This window comes from Stylophora pistillata, unplaced genomic scaffold (assembly GCF_964205215.1).
Source record: "Stylophora pistillata unplaced genomic scaffold, jaStyPist1.2 SCAFFOLD_44, whole genome shotgun sequence".
Taxonomy (NCBI): Eukaryota; Metazoa; Cnidaria; class Anthozoa; order Scleractinia; family Pocilloporidae; genus Stylophora; species Stylophora pistillata.
The window spans coordinates 5,736-25,000 of NW_028290959.1; the positions used below are offsets into that span (position 1 = coordinate 5,736).

The 19,265-nt window shown below is 42.1% G+C and overlaps 2 protein-coding genes and 1 long non-coding RNA gene across 3 annotated transcripts; 1 reads left to right on the forward strand and 2 right to left on the reverse strand.

Moving 5' to 3' along the window:
• Positions 1–1,306: 1,306 nt before the first annotated feature.
• LOC148715570 (uncharacterized) lies at positions 1,307–5,457 on the reverse strand. Its single transcript, XM_088746777.1, has 5 exons — positions 4,962–5,457; positions 4,817–4,920; positions 4,058–4,272; positions 1,859–2,153; positions 1,307–1,494 (listed from the first exon to the last, which is right to left on the reverse strand). The coding sequence occupies exons 1-5, from the start codon at positions 5,440–5,442 to the stop codon at positions 1,357–1,359; spliced, it is 1,233 nt and encodes a 410-aa protein (XP_088602903.1). The 5' UTR covers positions 5,443–5,457; the 3' UTR covers positions 1,307–1,356.
• A 1,168-nt stretch (positions 5,458–6,625) lies between these two features.
• LOC148715571 (uncharacterized) lies at positions 6,626–9,094 on the forward strand. Its single transcript, XR_015995951.1, has 2 exons — positions 6,626–6,992; positions 7,897–9,094. It is a non-coding gene; the product is annotated as an uncharacterized LOC148715571 (long non-coding RNA).
• A 3,950-nt stretch (positions 9,095–13,044) lies between these two features.
• Positions 13,045–16,971, reverse strand: LOC148715572 (uncharacterized). The gene is made up of 5 exons (XM_088746776.1): positions 16,442–16,971; positions 15,811–16,344; positions 14,286–15,073; positions 13,893–14,074; positions 13,045–13,758 (listed from the first exon to the last, which is right to left on the reverse strand). The coding sequence occupies exons 1-5, from the start codon at positions 16,567–16,569 to the stop codon at positions 13,045–13,047; spliced, it is 2,346 nt and encodes a 781-aa protein (XP_088602902.1). The 5' UTR covers positions 16,570–16,971.
• Between the last annotated feature and the right edge of the window lie 2,294 nt (positions 16,972–19,265).

A 19,265-nucleotide genomic window follows, 5' to 3' on the forward strand; every position in this document is an offset into this window, starting at 1 on the left:
TTGAAAGCTAAGAAAGATAGGTCTGCAAAGCGTACTTATTTCACCCCGTCAAACAAGAAAATTCGTAGAAAATTCTCCAATGGATCATTTTCTACACCCATTAAACCACACGACTGTCAATAGAATGAACAATCATTTCAATGTCCTCTTCTGTCAGTTTCGGGAGGTTTTCATGGTTTTCGTAGCCTTTCAAACGGAACTGTCAAAATGCCCCTTTTTTTCGACTTTTTACCTTTTCCAACGCATGCGCATTATTAGGCTCAGTAGATTGAAACACGTGAAGATGTTCTTCTCGACGAGACCTTCCTAACAGTGTATCACATGCTGTGATTCGATGAAATGATGCGTGGCAAGACCTTAGAAACCTGGTAAGCCTAGCACTAACTCTTTGTGGCGGATGGACATCTGATGACAAAATGCACCTAAAATGAAAAGTATGACACGGATTGACATCAAACTTGCTCCTCGAGATGGAGAGAACGCCATAAGAATCCTGTGAAAATTTCAGAGCTCACCTCTCAGGAATAAAGCTTTTAGCAGGTTTGAGATCAAGCCCTAGAATCAAGGTGAAGTTACAAGTTCAAGTCTTGTGTGAGTGTTATACCTATACCGGACCTTTTTGCTTCGTTCAAAAATGCATGCTTCGCGACGGATTGAGCTGATACTTTTCCCCATAAGAGATCATGCACTTTACAATCTACATGCCAGATTTGGGCAGGACTGAGTTAATTCTAGGGTGATTCCCTTAGACGTGAAGGTGCTAACCCTAACCCCTAGCCTAACCCTAACCCTAGATTGCAACCCTAGCCCTAGATTGCAACCCTAACCCTAGATTGCAACCCTAGCCCTAGATTGCAACCCTAACCCCTAGCCTAACCCTAGCCCTAGATTGCAACCCTAACTGACTGCTGTATCTTAAGGGGTTTCTTAGCCTATTGAGTTTTATACATATCAAAATGTTCCTCTGGCAGAGATCTTGGTGGACCTCCCCTCGTTTTGGCCCTACTCAGCCGAGGATGCCCATTCAGCAGTTTTATACATATTTAAGTGTTCCTCTTGCAGAGACCTTTCTAAGCAGGTCTACATTAATGTGCTTTGGAAAAATGAGGCATGAGAAACTTAAAAAAAGAGCAGTTTGGTGGACTTAGACCTCTAGCAGCTTTCTCAATTGATATTGCACTTCAAATGCGTGGCATTTGAAGTGGTTGTGACGTCATTAATGTCACGCTGTCAGGACGTCATGACTTATCCCCTGGGCAGACTTTTGGTAGAAATAGGCAAGTTTTAGGCTAGGGTGAGGGTTAGGGTTAGGGTGGCATGCTATTTTCCAGTTGAAGGTGATGAGTTGAAGGGTTCTCATGAATATTGTCCAGTTTCGGGGGATAAGTTGAATCTACTTACCAAAAGCAAAAAGTTCCCACTTTCCTCCTTTGTAAGGCGTGGACGAAACTCCTTGATGTAATTTGCAAGAACTTTGTACAGCTCGTGGCCAGGCTAAAAAAAGAAGGACAGATCCTTTTTCAGTTGACTTCCCCTTTTTTAGAAAGCGATGGGAAAATTCTTCGCACAGTAATGAGTATGGTGTCTTTGTTCATGTGAAATCGGCAAAATCTACAATGATCCTTCATAATCGTAAGAAAATAAATAAATAACTAGCTACCCAATTCCCTTGCCGGCTGCAACTTGGCAAATGTTAACAACACATGCTGTCCATTTCTTTTTTCCCTTGAGCTGGCATAAAAACTATATGTTTGGAAAGCACATTGTTTGCAAAGACTTTGCAACTGGTACAAATGTTCTTTTCATCAGCGCCACAAGAGCGTTTCGGGCTTTCTTAAAAACTGAGTCCTTATCTCACCTGCAGAGTTAGCTCATCCCGTCCACAGGAGCTTTTGGTTTTGTAATCATTAAAGTGGAGCACAATGGAATCTTCCCTCATCACCAGCAGATTTTGTTCCTTCCGCTGTCGTGCCTCCAAGCTGTCTGGCTCTGTGACAATTCGAAGAGTTCGCATCTCAAGACCCCGGGATGGTGGAATGAAAACATACAGGCTTAAAAGGACCAAGTTGCAGCTTTCCCTGGCTTTCATGTTGACCTCCCAGCTCAATTGAAAGCGTTCGCGTTGGAGTGAGACGGCAGCCACAACCTCGTCCCTAAAAGATTGAACGACGAGGCTGACTTAGAATCGACAAAGAAAGTCCACATAATTGATAGAAAAGTCAAAAATGTTTTTCGTCCTTGTACCTATAGACACCATTCCTCTACCCCTAAGGTTCAGAGAACATCTCGAGTCAACTTTATCTCGGCTAACTAGGGTAAATAAGTCCCTCTTCATTATGGGTGATTTTCATATAAACTTATTCAATTGTGAAAGTCATCCTGAGTCCAATGATTTCTTGCTAATGCTAAACTCCTTTTCTCTTGTACCTTGCATCTCACAATCAACACGTATTACTTAAAGATCAGCAACCTTCATTGATAATATATTTGCAAATAGTCATGCTATGAATGCCATCAGTGGTAATCTAGTCTCTAATCATCTTCCTCAATTCCTGATCGTACACAATCTCAGACTGAATTATTTCAATCACAATTTCATATTTTCCTTGGACTTAAAACTAGGAAGACTGGTAGAATCTCATTCAGTGACAGGACAACATCTGTCATTACTGATGGACTAAAGAATGAAGACTGTAGTGAGATATCTGATTTCACCAATGAACTTTAAGTCAAGTATACAGATAAATGCAAGGTTCTGAAAGCTGAATGCAATCTTGACACATTTTGAACATGAATCAACTAATATAAGGACTCAAGCAAAGACTAAACAATTGGATTGAGATAAGTACACATGAAGCATATTATTCTTGAACTCAAACTGTAAGACATGCAATAATAGGTCAAATGTGACATACCAAATCCTCAGTAGAATAGGTCACTACCTTGAGGTTACATGTACTGGAGTTACTTTTTCTGTGACCAAGAGGTTCTGAGCTAGTAAGTGCTGGTCTGGACACTCTGAACTACTGAGTTAAACTAACTAACTGTACTTCTTTTATAAGGAATCGAGCAATAGCAGGAAATTCTCTAGAATTTTGGAAGTTAGGTGTGATCATTCTAAAGGAAATTTATGATGCAAATCCTGTGTGTATGATAATTTGGTTATCATAGGAAATAGTTTCTGAAGATGTAATTCTAAAATTCTAACAAAAAATATTGCAATGTCATGCACAATTGTTAGCCTGCTCACATGTAGACTATATAAAGTTTTAAACTATTATAAAAATGACTTTTCCAAACTCGGTGAAGAGAAATTTATCAATGACTTAATTTTCACGTCTAGATCTGGAATAACATCTCAAGTGATCGTTATAGATGCCAACACTAGATTCAATATTTTGCTATGATCAGATATCTCAACTTGTAAATTATCATGCACCGTGTCGAAAGCTCTCCAAACGCAAAATCAAGTCGTCTACCAAGCCCGGTATCACTAAATGCATTCTTGCCAAAATACAATACAGAGATAAGCTCTATTCCCAGATCCATAGGTGTCCACATTCAAATCCTAATCTGATGTATCTTCGTAAGAACTTCAGGAATAGTGTTGTCAAAGAAAAAAATTATAGCTAGCAAATCCGATGATTTTAAAAATGACTTTTTGTGTAATAAGATGAATATGAGAAAAACATGGTCTGGAATTAGATATCAATCATCAACATTGGTAAAGTAAAAGCTGATTACATTTCCCAGTATTCTTGAAAGTGGTAAAACTGTTGACAATCCCTGTGCTAATGCTAACATCTTTAATACTTTCTCTGTGGGAATGTAGCTAGAAAACACTGACAAAGACATTCCATGTGGGAACTGCTCTCCAACTGCTTTTCTGAAGGGCAATTTTCCTGATTCCCCTGTTACTTCAGTTCAAGTTGATTGATACATATCTCAAATGGACAATAACAAATCCATTGGTCCCTACAGTATACCAGTATCATTGCTAAAATTATTAATTTGCCAGTTTACAGGTACTGGCTCAAAAGAACAAAAGAGAACTCACCAGGGTAGCCAGCGATTTAGGGCTTCGAACTCTTCTCGCGACGAAGGCCGTTCTCTGTCGCCTTGCTTTTGAAATATCGTTGCCTGTGCTCTCAACTGACGAATCATTTGTACATCCTTGAAACCAGGACCGTGTTCCTTATGCAGAAACTTCACCGCATAAAGCAGTGAGCTCACGTGGTTTGAAATTGTCGCCGAACTGCATTGCCTCTCGTCCTAGCAACAACATTTGAGTAAATCCAGGTCACGTACAACCAAAAAACAAGTGAGAGAAATTGGCAGAGCTGAGCTGACCGGCGAAGTAGTTCCGGCAGCCATTTTGATTCAAGAGACAAGCATTATGGTCAGCGGTCTAAGGGCGTCATGTCATATTTGTCAAGGTGTCCTTTTTGTCTCAAGCAAGCACGTGCCTCGCCGCGCGAAACGTGACGGCTGCGGGGAGACCAGTAGGGCATTGGCCGAGTTAAAAATATTGCTGACGTTGAACAAGCTGCAAACTTGCAAGACAAGAACGTCTTTTGAAAGCTGGTCAAACAAAAGCAATGAAGCCTGAAAAACTCGAATGATTTATGGGGCACAACGGTTGTATCTTGCTGCACAATTTAAGCCTGAAAATATGGCACAATCTCTGATTTTTCCTTTTCTTTTACCTTTGTTGCCGTCCTATCAGATGGCTTGAGACAGTTTTGCAGTTTTTGTCGGCAAAGTTATTTCCTAAAGGCGACAAGAAACAATTGCCAAAATTCAAATCTGCACTCACCCTGAGAAAGTTGAAATATTGTTCCATGAGACTTAGGCGGAGAAAAACATCTGGTGCTAGGTCCATTCCGAGATATCTCTTCAAAAATCCAAGGTAGCCTTGAGATGAAACAGAAAAACAGAAAATCAGGTCAGGTGTGACGCACGTGTGTGTTGCTTACTTGCTTGCGAGCGAGCGAGATATTTGAATGCGAATAAGCTAGCAAGGTAATTGACTGCGAATAATAAGTGTTCATGTAGTGACTTACACATCATGCGCTCACGCGCTTTGAGGAAAGTGGACTGCGCGACGGCTGCACTTTGTCGTTCAAGGTTCACCGCTCTAGTGAAGTAATTGGAAACAGCATCCAGAAAGACGTCCACATCGGGTGGGATATCTCGCGGACTTAGGGCGTAGGTGAGTTTTTTCCGGGTAGGTGTAGGAGTCAAATGGTGCGGGCTGTCCAATTGGCCAAGGCAATCTGGTTGTGGTGATTTTTGCTGCGTTGCCTGTGCCTCGTGGCTTACAGGCGATAAATTCGAAGTCGAAGTCGAAGTCGGAGGATGTTGCGTGGTTTGATCGTGAAAGTCTAGGATCTGTGATTCGTCGTCGTCGGAAGCATAGCACAGGTCTACGAGAGAGGCCATCTTTTTTTCCCGCTGGTTTTTCTCTCTTAGGATGGGAGAAGAGATTGTTTTAACCCTTGAGTTGTCTTTTGCGGTGTTCAGTCGGCAGCGTTTGGAAGGAATAGAGGCCGATTAGGTGAGATCATGGACTTTTTAAAGTGGGGCTGTGTCGTCCCCTGGGGTTTGACGATTGGACAAAAAGTTGAATTTTTGAGAGCTTAATGCAGGCGCCGCGAGAGAGCTGGGGCTTCCAAAAACTGTTCCCTCAATAGTATAGACAGTGCAGCGCGCGCCTGTCACAGTCTCGTGTTTGTGAAATGCGCTGTTTAATTATGAGAGAATGATAAACTTTGAGGATGAGCTAAAAAGTTGAATTTTTGAGAGCTTAATGCAGGCGCCGCGAGAGAGCTGAGGCTTCGAAAAACTGTTCCCTCAATAGTATAGAAAGTGCAGCGCGCGCCTGTCACACTCTCGTGTTTGTGAAATGCGCTGTTTAATTATGAGAGAATGATAAACTTTGAGGATGAGCTAAAAAGTTGAATTTTTGAGAGCTTAATGCAGGCGCCGCGAGAGAGCTGGGGCTTCCAAAAACTGTTCCCTCAATAGTATAGACAGTGCAGCGCGCGCCTGTCACAGTCTCGTGTTTGTGAAATGCGCTGTTTAATTATGAGAGAATGATAAACTTTGAGGATGAGCTAAAAAGTTGAATTTTTGAGAGCTTAATGCAGGCGCCGCGAGAGAGCTGAGGCTTCGAAAAACTGTTCCCTCAATAGTATAGAAAGTGCAGCGCGCGCCTGTCACACTCTCGTGTTTGTGAAATGCGCTGTTTAATTATGAGAGAATGATAAACTTTGAGGATGAGCTAAAAAGTTGAATTTTTGAGAGCTTAATGCAGGCGCCGCGAGAGAGCTGAGGCTTCGAAAAACTGTTCCCTCAATAGTATAGAAAGTGCAGCGCGCGCCTGTCACACTCTCGTGTTTGTGAAATGCGCTGTTTAATTATGAGAGAATGATAAACTTTGAGGATGAGCTAAAAAGTTGAATTTTTGAGAGCTTAATGCAGGCGCCGCGAGAGAGCTGAGGCTTCGAAAAACTGTTCCCTCAATAGTATAGAAAGTGTAGCGCGCGCCTGTCACACTCTCGTGTTTGTGAAATGCGCTGTTTAATTATGAGAGAATGATAAACTTTGAGGATGAGCTAAAAAGTTGAATTTTTGAGGCCTTGATGCGGCCGCCGCGAGAGGGCTGGGGCTTAGAAAAACTTCCCTCGATAGACTAGAATGAATAATGTATGGCGTGCGGCTGGGAGAATCTGGAGTTTGTGAAAGGCGGTGTTTAGTTATGAGAGAATCATAAAGTTTGATCAGAATTAATAGAGGGAACGGGAAGTGGTTATGAAAGCCGGAGAAGTTCAAAGGATAAGAACAATGGGAGCCCTCTGAGGTTGAAGGTAGAAGTCACATTCAAAACAAGATGGCGCTTGCTATGGGGAGACGATTTGGAAGTTATTTTAGACATTTTAGAAGGTGATGAAAGAGTCAATCAGCAGTTTGTAGCAGCAGTTAAGCAGCATGTAAGTTGCGATTGTGCTAATTTAGGTGTGTAATTTCTTTCTACCGACCCAAAACGTTCGCTCGGTGGTATATTCGGGGCATGGCAAGTTACTGAGTCGAGTCAGCCTTTTAAAAATGTTACAGCCCCAAAAATTGGACTTAGATATACATGTCCTAGCTGCAATGACTGATCAGGGTTTTTCTGTAGAAGCTACACTGAATGTCTGGTTTCATATGAGAAGTACTTGCTGGAAACAGCTCACATGGAATTTTATTTATTTATTTATTTATTTATTTATTTATAATAACTTCATTTGCCTAAATAATAAGATAATAATAATAATAATAATAATAATAATAATACAGACAGATAACAATAGAAATAACATCGAGATGCAAAAAGGCAAAAAGGGTCAAGCCAGAGAGGAACTCAATTCTCATTGACGGCAGCCCCCAGAATAAAAGCAATATGCAATAAAAATAAAACTAAAATGTAAAGGTAAAAATTATTGAAAAAACAAGTTAATTGATAAATGGATATTGGTGCAATATTATTGATATTATTTAAAAATGTGTTCTTTCAGTTTTTTTTTTAAACTTACTAGCAGAGCTAGAGCTAACTACTATGTCACTTGGCAAGTCATTCCAGATTTTTATATATTTATACCAAAAAGAGTTCTTGAGGATATTTGTTCGAGCATAAGGCGTCCAGATTTTGACATTGTTGGTAGATCTCGTCCGACTATTGGAGAAAGTTAAGTAATTACATATAAGTCTACTCTTGAAAAACCATTAATGAATTTGAATAATTGCACTAAACTAAGAAATTCACGACGCGAGTCGAGTGTTGGCCAGCCAAGATACTTCAAACGTTCACTATAGCAATATGTTGCACGAATCGTAATTTTTCTTTGTTGGTTGTAGGTCCAGCAACATGAAATGATCTGCAAAGACTGTGTGAACGACACAGCAGTCTTCACCAAGGATCCATTCAGCCTTTGAGCGTCAGCATACTTGCTGAAGTTGTGGCTTCGGCAATCAGGAAATTCAATGAAACTGAATTGTTACAAAAAGCTTGAGGGATGAACTAAGCAAGTATTCTTTTCAACAGCCAGAGGAAAGAGGTTTGGAATTCACTGGTATCAAATCAATGTATGATGGGTTTTTTAAAGAATTGAGACCTGGTGAAGTTTTTCAGAAATATCATGCAACAGTCCCGGTGAAGTCTAGGCAGTTCTTCACTGGACTGTCAAGGAATGCTGCCCCATTATGATGGTGGACTAAAGTTGCCGACTGCCTCATTGCATACTACTGTAAGAGAAGCAAGAACTCACTCTGGTGACAATGATCCCACCAGTACAGTACCATCTGAGGGGCAAAAGGGCTGGTCATGTGCTGCACAATTTGTGTGTGTGAGAAATATGCAAGAACCGGTACCGTGGAGAGCCAGCAAGCTATGGCAATACTAAAGGCTGGCAAACTTGACTGTATCAATGATTCAAACAAAGCATGCAAAATCTGATTTCAAGTAATAGAACCGTGGTGGGCTATGGTCAATTACAGAGCCAGCTCCAAGAGTGGTTTCACTAGGAATCGAAACTGTTACGATAACTCTCAAAGCTACTAGTGATAGTGATGGATTGATCATAACTGATCAAGGATGTATTGCATGGCATGACTACTTTGTGTGTGTACGGATATGCTCACAATTCTCCTTCCCAAAGGATGTGAGTGAGAAAAACAAGATCGAAGTGAAGCACACAACAGAGGGGAAGTGTCTTTGCAAGGAAATTAGTCAGAGTTGCTAATCAAATGAACAAGGGAAGCAAAGTTAAAGTTCTCCATTTATATTTCACTTACTTTTGTGAACAACAAATAGCAAAGTTGTTTACAACATTATGAAAAGAAGCTAGTTTCTAATGTTTAGTTCCAAACAATGTGACAATGCCAAATGAAAACTTTCCCATGTGAATGTGGAACTTGGTGTCAATACGATCATAGCTTGTTTGAATGGAATTTGGAGGATTATGGAAAACTACTTATGAATGATTTCATTCTAAAAACGTGTGTTAACCATTGTGTTAATCACTGTTTGATTGTGAAAAAGTGGTCTGTCATTTCATACTGGCATTTGTGGATGGCGTGCCAAAATGTTCTTCTCAATTTCACATTAAAAAAAACAAAAAACACTTCCTATGCTTTCTGTCCTCTTACATTTGTTGTAGGACTGCAGAAGCAAGGCTACAACCTAATTGGCATTGTGTAGTTCCAGAAAATGTCCATACTCCGCTTAAAGAGAGGGTTGAAAATTCTTGGGAATGGGGGGAATCTCAAAGGCCAAAAGCCTCAAGGAAATGTATGAACCTTCATTGCAATTTCCAGAGTGTTGGGAGGGGGTCTTAAGAAAAGTCCCTTCTGTGGGGGGGAGGTATGGATAATATTTATAGAAGTACATAGGGCAAAAAAATTCCAACCTCCCAAACGAGGTCTCTAGTTTTAGTCACACAAACTTGACTTTTTCGTGGACCCTGACAAACCTAGAATTGCCATGAAATTTCTAACGAGCAATCTGACATTCTCTTTCGCTTAAATACGGTAGCATAGCCAGTAAACAGTAAACACTCTCGTGTTTGTGAAATGCGCTGTTTAATTATGAGAGAATGATAAACTTTGAGGATGAGCTAAAAAGTTGAATTTTTGAGAGCTTAATGCAGCCGCCGCGAGAGAGCTGGGCCTTCGAAAAACTGTTCCCTCAATAGTATAGAAAGTGCAGCGCGCGCCTGTCACACTCTCGTGTTTGTGAAATGCGCTGTTTAATTATGAGAGAATGATAAACTTTGAGGATGAGCTAAAAAGTTGAATTTTTGAGAGCTTAATGCAGGCGCCGCGAGAGAGCTGGGCCTTCGAAAAACTGTTCCCTCAATAGTATAGAAAGTGCAGCGCGCGCCTGTCACACTCTCGTGTTTGTGAAATGCGCTGTTTAATTATGAGAGAATGATAAACTTTGAGGATGAGCTAAAAAGTTGAATTTTTGAGAGCTTAATGCAGGCGCCGCGAGAGAGCTGGGCCTTAGAAAAACTGTTCCCTCAATAGTATAGAAAGTGCAGCGCGCGCCTGTCACACTCTCGTGTTTGTGAAATGCGCTGTTTAATTATGAGAGAATGATAAACTTTGAGGATGAGCTAAAAAGTTGAATTTGTGAGGGCTTGATGCGGCCGCCGCGAGAGGGCTGGGCCTTAGAAAAACTGTTCCCTCGATAGACTAGAATGAATAATGTATGGCGTGCGGCTGGGAGAATCTGGAGTTTGTGAAAGGCGGTGTTTAACTATGAGAGAATCATAAAGTTTGATCAGAGTTAATAGAGGGAACGGGAAGTGGTTATGAAAGCCGGAGAAGTTCAAACGGTAAGAAGAATGGGAGCCCTCTGAGGTTGAAGGTACAAGTCACATTCAAAACAAGATGGCGCTTGCTATGGGGAGACGATTTGGAAGTTATTTTAGACATTTTAGAAGGCGATGAAAGAGTCAATCAGCAGTTTGTAGCAGCAGTTAAGCAGCATGTAAGTTGCGATTGTGTTAATTGAGGTGTCTAATTTCTTTCTACCGACCCAAAACGTTCGCTCGGAGATATATTCGGGGCATGGCAAGTTACTGAGTCGAGTCAGCCTTTTAAAAATGTTACAGCCCCAAAAATTGGACTTAGATATACATGTCCTAGCTGCAATGACTGATCAGGGTTTTTCTGTAGAAGCTACACTGAATGTCTGGTTTAATATGAGAAGTACTTGCTGGAAACAGCTCACATGGAATTTTTTAGCTGGTTGTAGCAATATGTTGCACGAATCGTAATTTTTCTTTGTTTGTTGTAGGTCCAGCGACATGAAATGATCTGCAAAGCATGCAAAATCTGATTTCAAGTAATAGAACCGTGGTGGGCTATGGTCAATTACAGAGCCAGCTCCAAGAGTGGTTTCACTAGGAATTGAAACTGTTACAATAACTCTCAAAGCTACTAGTGATAGTGATGGATTGATCATAACTGATCAAGGATGTATTGCATGGCACGATTACTTTGTGTGTGTACGGATATGCTCACAATTCTCCTTCCCAAAGGATGTGAGTGAGAAAAACAAGATCGAAATGAAGCACACGACAGAGGGGAAGTGTCTTTGCAAGGAAATTAGTCAGAGTTGCTAATGAAATGAACAAGGGAAGCAAAGTGAAAGTTCTCCATTTCTATTTCACTTACTTTTGTGAACAACAAATAGCAAAGTTGTTTACAACATTATTAAAAGAAGCTAGTTTCTAATGTTTAGTTCCAAACAATGTGACAATGCCAAATGAAAACTTTCCCATGTGAATGTGGAACTTGGTGTCAATACGATCATAGCTTGTTTGAATGGAATTTGGAGGATTATGGAAAACTACTTATGAATGATTTCATTCTAAAAGCGTGTGTTAACCATTGTGTTAATCACTGTTTGATTGTGAAAAAGTGGATGGCGTGCCAATGTTCTTCTCAATTTCACATTAAAAAAAAAAAAAAAAACACACTTCCTATGCTTTCTGTCCTCTTACATTTGTTGTAGGACTGCAGAAGCAAGGCTACAACCCAATTGGCATTGTGTAGTTCCAGAAAATGTCCATACTCCGCTTAAAGAGAGGGTTGAAAATTCTTGGGAATGGGGGGAATCTCAAAGGCCAAAAGCCTCAAGGAAATGTATGAACCTTCATTGCAATTTCCAGAGTGTTGGGAGGGGGTCTTAAGAAAAGTCCCTTCTGTGGGGGGGAGGTATGGATAATATTTATAGAAGTACATAGGGCAAAAAAATTCCAACCTCCCAAACGAGCTCTCTAGTTTTAGTCACACAAACTTGACTTTTTCGTGGACCCTGACAAACCTAGAATTGCCATGAAATTTCTAACGAGCAATCTGACATTCTCTTTCGCTTAAATACGGTAGCATAGCCAGGATATTTAGAAATTCCTGTAAAGAGTCGTGCTACTACACAGCATTTTTACAGTTTGACTTTTTTTGGGCATGGCCACTTGGCATCGGTAAGCTGTTCCCAAGATTTCTTCCCATCTTTCCTTCCTTTGGTATTGCCACTCTGACATGAAATGGATCTCTCCATTCTAATGGTGTTACTATTGTAACCAAACTGATGAAGAACTGAAACCTGTAACAAAATGTTGATGATTGATATGGATGATTTAATAACATACGACTTGGAATCATTTGAGTAAGGAGATATTTAGATTTAATGTTTGAGTTTGGATTTTCTGATTTCAGTATGACTCTTTTTCATAGATTTGAATGCAATTGCGCTCTGCAATTTTCCAAAAATAATATGTCCAAATCTATTTGCGAAAAAAAAAAAAAAAAAAAAAATAGAAGAGAAGAAAACACCTGTAGATATCAAAAACCCAACCCTTAGAGCAACAATTTAAGATACACACACACACACACAGTGGTTGTTTTCGTTGTAAAACAAGATTTAATGGAGTGGCTTCAGTTTACAAGCGTCCTCCTGAAATAAAACTAGTAGTAGTAGTAGTAGAATCTTTATTTATACACGATAACAATTCAAGGTAAAAAGCTTGTGGGCTCGTGTACTTAACAAAATAGTATCTAGCCAACTTATGATTATACTGAGACACATTTCAAACTAAATAAGAAGCTACACTACAATAAAACATTCAATTTCCTCTCAAACTTAAAAGTACTTGTAATCAGTTGATCTATTCCTAGCCGTCGAACCTGATGAACTGGTAAAAAGTAAAGCTTGTGAAGTGATTGTTTCTCCTGAGATTCTTAAGGGCGAAACTACCTACATTTTTGACAAGATGGTTAACATAGCTAACATAGTACCGAACCTCTATATGCTAAAGAGTCCTAGACCGGCGATCGGTCGCGCCGGTGAGTGACGAACAGAACATGACAGCGAGAACGAGGAAGGAAGGAAGGAAGGAAGAAAAACAAACTAACCCTAACACAATTGAAAAATCTGAACGCGTGCAAAGTCCAAGTCATTCGCAGGCGCAGTCACTGCCATTTAGAATAGGACACTTTTCAGGTTTGGAGAGAGGGGGTCAGAAAGTCCTTCCAGGAAGAATCGTCGGGCAACCTCTTACGGATGGCTTCCAGAGCCAGCAGTTTGGCCTGTCGACCGCGTTGGGCGATGACCGTGTTTGCTACCCTCCGCAGCTGTTCCCAGAAGGCCGCTCGACCACTGGACAATTGAACGCAGAGCAGCTGGGGCACCAGCAGGGCTAGCTCCCCGATGCGTCGGATGCACTGCAACCTATTTCTTTCCACTTCTAAAAGGGAGCACAGCAAGGCCTTTACAGACTGCTTCCTCGTAGTTTTCTGGCCGGGGGGCAATGACTTGGGGATTGCCAGCTCGTAGAGTTGGTGGACGGCCACCGCACTGGCCAGCAGTCGGCTGAAGAGGGCGCCCTTGCTAGTGGAGCTCCTAGCGAGGAGATGGCAGAGATCCAGGTGGCGAGCAAACACCCTGCAGACGGGACATGGTGGTTGTCGCCGACAGGGGTCTGCTGGCTCCATCTGCGGCCAAAATCGACCGGCCTTCAGGGCACAGCTCTCCTCTGGGCAGTCACAGGCAGCGGCGCAAATGACAAAGAGGCTTGCCATCTTCTCGGCCACCATTTGACGGTGCGCGTCTGCGACTCGCTGGCTGGTGGCCTCTTGCACTGCCTCCGGATCTTCTTTCCAAGCGCGTCCTCCTGCATTTGCCGCTGTGCTGGCCATGGCAGTTTGTAGTTCCTGTTGGGACAGACAACAAGAAGGGGAAACAAGATTGACGATATACATCACCAGTGCGCCAGGAGGCACCACACAAATGATCCAACAGGGTTTAACAGTGATGATCTGATCGGTGATCATGAATGTAAGTTTACCTCTTGGCGAAGTGGCTGGTGGTCTCTGAAGAAGTTTGACACGGCCTGCCACGTTTCCTCGTCGGGGAAATCCTCCATTCGGAGACCCGGCACCGACGAGTGCCTCAGGCCCCAGCGATCCTCTGCCTCTGCTTGCGCTGTCTGCCCTTCGCCTTGGCCTGTGGTCGTCGCTCCTGCTCCAGCTGTCATTTAAAAAGTGAAAAAAAATAAATAAATAAATAATAATAATAAAATAAAATCAAATAAATAAATAGATAAATAGATAAATAGATAAATAAATTAATAAATAAATAATGTGAACAGAAAAAAAACCAAAAAAAAACCGAACAAAACAGACAATCAAACAAAAGGCAGCAGTTGGTTAACGCGGTTGCTTTTCAGCCTTATCATTACCTGGTTGTCCGCCCTCAGGCAGCGCCCTTTCTTCCGTGCGCGTCGCCTTGGTTCTAGCAGCGCCTACAGAGGAAGCCCTTCTCTTCTTTCTTCTGGCAAGGCCGGCGACAGCCGTGGAGGTGGTGGCTTCTGCTGCCCTTTCGGCCCCACCGCCGTCCCCTTCGGACGAGGAGTCACTCTGCTGCCCAGGTTGGCTAGCTAGCCGCGCGAGCAGATCGCAGAGCAGTCTGTCCGTCTCTCGGGAGGACTGGCGTTGCGCAGTGCCGTCGCTGGACGACTTGCCGATTTCCCGCATGACGCTTTGCGGACACTCTATCAGGGGTTCGTCGGCGTCGTCGTCTTCCTCGTTGCTAGGGCTGGATCCCTCCGCGGCTGACGACTCGTCGCCCTCTCTCCAAGCTGGGTTCAGGTTGGAGTGAAGCGTTTCTAAGGTCTCCGGCGATAGGGCTTCAAAGGTGCCGAAGCTCACGCCGTACTCCACCATGGCGGACGCAAGGTACTGCGGACAGAATGTTCCGCTCTGATATCTGATGGCCGCGTACCTGAGGTTTAGGAGTCGCGCCCTGCTGAGACCTGAGCCCGCGGTGGTTGCCCGACTTACCAAGCAGGCCACGTCGCACACAGCCAGTCGCCTCAACGTCAAATTACTGGCTTTCGCCGACACTGTTATGTTGCCCGGTAGAAAACCCCCGTGGTCTTGCGTAACGAGCTTCCTGGGAAAGCCGTGCGTGTATTCTGGGCTGGCCAGGGACCAGGGAGGTGCATTCCAGACCATGATATTTCCAAACCTACATGGAGACGAAGGATTACCAAACAAGAATTGAGGAAAGAAATGGATTGATTCATTTACTTAAGTATTTCTACAAAGTACACGAAAAACAGAGACACAAAACTGAAAGAGAAACCGAAAAAAAAAAAAAAAAAAAAAACTGAAACAAAAAACTAAGCATCCTATTGCCCCTCCATTCCCTAGATCTAATACGCTCACGCAAAAAGGAGGCAAAAACTAGAATCTAAGAGCTACAAACCGAGTGGGTTTGTAGCTCCGACGACATTTAGGACAGATTATTTTAAAAGTGCGATAATGTTCGCCATCAAAGACATGTAAGAGTCTTTTAAAGTCAAAATCCTGAAGCTCGCCCCTAAAAGAGCCAAGGGGCTCTGACTGCCTAGCATCAACTGGAATATGTTTCATATGTTTGTTGTTAACTGGAATATTGTTCCACAAAAGGAATCATTCTAATCGAGTCAAAGTCTCTGCAAGTAGATGCTTTGCTCATATTTGGTTTAATTCAGGGGAAAAGCTGAGCATCCTTCCTAGGCGAGTCTGACTGGCCGGTAACAGGTGATAAAAAATGATCCAAAGGTCCGGCGGGCTAGATCTATCTGTCCACGAAGTCATTTAAAGAAGAGAAAAAAATAGGAGATCTAAATACTCCGACCATTAGCCAAGGGGTAAGAGTTTAAGCCTAACGCGGAAATCAAATCCAATCATATGAAAATGAAAAAAAAACCAGCGACCTACCTGTCCAAGCGAACCAGGTTTAAATTGCTGTCTAAAGGCGCTTGTCTGCTAGTTAGGGCTTCGGTCAACTTTGCCCCGTCACGTCGGAAAAGTTCCCACTTGTTCAGGTCTCTGAGTAGATGTTTGCGACGGGGAGACTTCTGGGTTGGATCAGACGGAGAGGGCAAAGGAAGCGTGTCTTTCCACCCAATCTCTAGGCTGCGTGTGCAGTAACTTATTGCGCTGGCTGCGTCTTCGAAGGTAAGTGCGTTGGAGACCCTCTCCTCATCAGAGTCGCGAGGCACTATGTGTCTTGGCAGCGTCAGACTGTCCAGCAAGAACAAATCAAAGTTGAAGGCTAGAGGCCTGTCCGGGGATTCTGCGAATGCCAAGGGAAAGTATGGCTGTACAGTCTCCGCGTCCCTTTGGACGGAAAGTGCCTCCTGTTTTCGGTAAAAGGACTGACTGCTCTCCTCTACAAGTTCCTCTTCTGGCACTAAAAATGTCCTGTCCCCGGGCGTCTGCACGTCTTCCTCATCATCGTGGTCGTCAGCTCTGTCGGCGCAAAAACCTCCTATTAGACCATTACCCTACGGCTACCAAAAGAGAAAAGGGAAAAAAATGGGCCAAGTAGAGGAGCGATTTGACCCACCTCCTACCACCTTCTGCTGCAGCCTCTGTGTCAAGCAACTGTCTGAAAATCCAAGACAGACACACTTTTTGTTTGTTGTTTTTTGTTTTACACAAGTAACAATGGGAATAGATACAGATTGTGGCCATTTCCAGAACGTACCGAGTGCGCGCGACAAAATTGTACACCAAAGATATATCGCAGATCCTGGGTTACTAAAAACAAACAGAAAACATGAGGATCCTACCTTGCTCCAGCGCCACTGGTTTTTCGACTTCTCTGGTTTTTCCTACACAGAACAAGATACGCGATCGTGTTAAGTTGTCTAGGCTCGTTCCAAATGCATTTGAAATCACGGTGAAATGAACTAGCTACGCCTGCTGCCCCAAGAAGTGAAACCATAGGTTAAGAAGGCATAATCGGCGGTTTGACCAGAATATCCGAGTTCACGTCGAATGCCTTACAAAAGTCAAGTAAGCTATCTTTCTCAAAAGTTTCAGCGTAATAGTGGAATTCTCTCTGAACTCTGTCATGAAAACAGAGAACAGATTTCACGGCTTTACCCTGGTTCCACGTGTCATCATCATTTAGTTGATATCATTTACCTTCTTGGTGGACTCTTGTCGTCTCTGCCACTACCGTCGTCACTCTCTTGCGAGGATCTACGAGAATAATGAGAATCATAATAATAATAATCATAATAATAATAATAATAATAATAATAATAATAATAATAACAATAATAGGACTCTAGATTTGCCATTCACCTTTCTCTTTTCTGTATAGTTTTAGATATGCTTTTACTTATCAGATTATTAGACTTTGAATCTGTTCAGATTTGACTCCGTTATCTATAGTTTTCCAGACGCTTTGAAAGAAAAAAAAAAAAAAAGGTGCAGATGTGAGCCGAAAGTGAGTTCTTTTTCATCGTTTTATTCGCTGTTAATATTTTGTATTGCAGAAGATTTGATGGAAACTATTGCTATATGATAGTAAGGGAAATAATAAGGAATCATAGTAAGGCATAATGATAAGGAATAACAGCAAGGCAATGAGAAAGCTATTTCTGGGAATCATAGCTAAAGCCAGGAATACTGAGCCAAGAAGTGTTCAGCATTATTATCATAGCTATCATTATTATGAACCGAGGTGTGTATGCACTCGCTTTTCTTAAATTTTTATCAGACATTTCAATGTATTTTTCGATTTTTAAGCATTTTATCGGAATAATAATAGTTATAAAACAAAAACAAGACAAAACAAAACGGAAACAAAACAAAAGAAAAACCAACAGTTTTTTCGCCCAATGTAAAAGCAAAATAATTATAGTGATCGCTTGAGGCTTTCAGTCGGAATTCGCCAAGTAAATATTTGGCTGTTAGATTCGCTCCGACGAACGAAGGGCTAACGCTCGAAAGGTCAGCTTTTATAATCGTAACGGTGGCCAATTTACCATTTCAACTTTGTTGATATGTTCAAATTATTTCCTTACCCCCACCGACGCAGCCCCAAACATTTTCTTTAGAAACTATCGGCCTTTATTCATTTGGCTGTTAGGTTTGAGACGAGTTTTTCGAAGTGTGTCACCAGATAGCCATTTTATAGTATGGCCACGATCGCATCTTTCGATGGTGAACTAGCTAGAAAACCAAAATAATATTTAGAGTCGCTTGACCTTGCTAAAGAAACATTTAATACTCTCAAGAGGCTTGAAAGATCGAAGCTTTCAGTGAAAATTCGGTGAGATTTTCTGACTGCCGGGCATTTAGTCTATTTAAGACCATTCCCGGCTGCCGGGCATATGTATATAGCCACAGCGAGTTCCGAGTGGAAACAAACAAACAATTCCTCTTGGAAGTGTTACAAGATGCTACAGCGATTTCTACTATTGAAAACAATACTAAATAATGCTTCCCCTACCGAAATAATTCCTGCGAATCTCGTTCCTCTGCTTGACTCGAACTCTTGGATGAAAAATAATCGGAGATCGCTGCTTTCCGGCTCATTTTTAGAGGTTCTCGCTGCGGCTTCAAGTACGTTTCTTTAATATGTATTTATTTTTATTTTGCCAGGGGACACTTATATATAACGGGGGCACCTTACGTCAAATTTCCCAAAATAGATCTTGCCTTACTTTGTTTACCTATTGACGTCAATTTTCTCCAAATAGACGTCCCAAAAAAGCCTCTTGACGTCATTCGAGGATTTTCCCCACGTAGCTATTTTGGTGTTTTGGCCGAGCGAACACTGGAACTTGCCTCGACGGGGCAAGTTCCAGTGCTCCGGCGGCTGCCTGTGCATTCTCGGTGCTCGAATGACTTGGACGGTCGAACTAGATAATAATTGAACAATATGGTATTAAACCGACAATTTCTTTTGATCGATCCAGCCCAAAAGAGTCTCCCTTTGTTTACAGAGCCCTCCTACGCAGCCCCTAGGCCGAGATGATGAACGAAAGCTTCGATTGGACGGCAGATGGCCAAAGCAGTTTCCCATTACCCTTCGAGATCATACGTCAAAATCTAACCAAAATACCTGCAAAAATAAGCACTTTTCCGCGAAGAGAAAGCAAGAATATTTTACCGACAAAAGAAATTCCTGTAAAGAGTGTACAAATCAAATTGAGACGACAAGTGACTTCCTTCAAGCATCTAAAGAGTGTACAGATCCGAAATGAAGCTGACAATTCACTTCTTTCTTCAAGCAAAGAGTCCTTGAGATGAGCCTTTTTTTCTTTTCGTTTCGTTCAGTTTCTCTACAAAACAATGCTTCCTTTTTCGGTCAATGAGCAAAATCGCCAAGCTGATCAAATGAAATTTCTCACAATCTACTACTACCTAAGGCT

Coding starts and splice junctions, on each gene's coding strand:
- LOC148715570 (XM_088746777.1), bottom strand. CDS start 5,442: ATGGCCTCTCTCGTAGACCTGTGCTATGCTTCCGACGACGACGAATCA. Junction 4,273..4,816: donor AATATTTCAACTTTCTCAGG/GTGAGTGCAGAT, acceptor TGTTGTTGCTAG/GACGAGAGGCAATGCAGTTC. Junction 2,154..4,057: donor CTAAATCGCTGGCTACCCTG/GTGAGTTCTCTT, acceptor TCAATCTTTTAG/GGACGAGGTTGTGGCTGCCG.
- LOC148715572 (XM_088746776.1), bottom strand. CDS start 16,569: ATGGCCACAATCTGTATCTATTCCCATTGTTACTTGTGTAAAACAAAA. Junction 16,345..16,441: donor GCAGCAGAAGGTGGTAGGAG/GTGGGTCAAATC, acceptor TTGCGCCGACAG/AGCTGACGACCACGATGATG. Junction 14,075..14,285: donor GCCTGAGGGCGGACAACCAG/GTAATGATAAGG, acceptor TTTAAATGACAG/CTGGAGCAGGAGCGACGACC.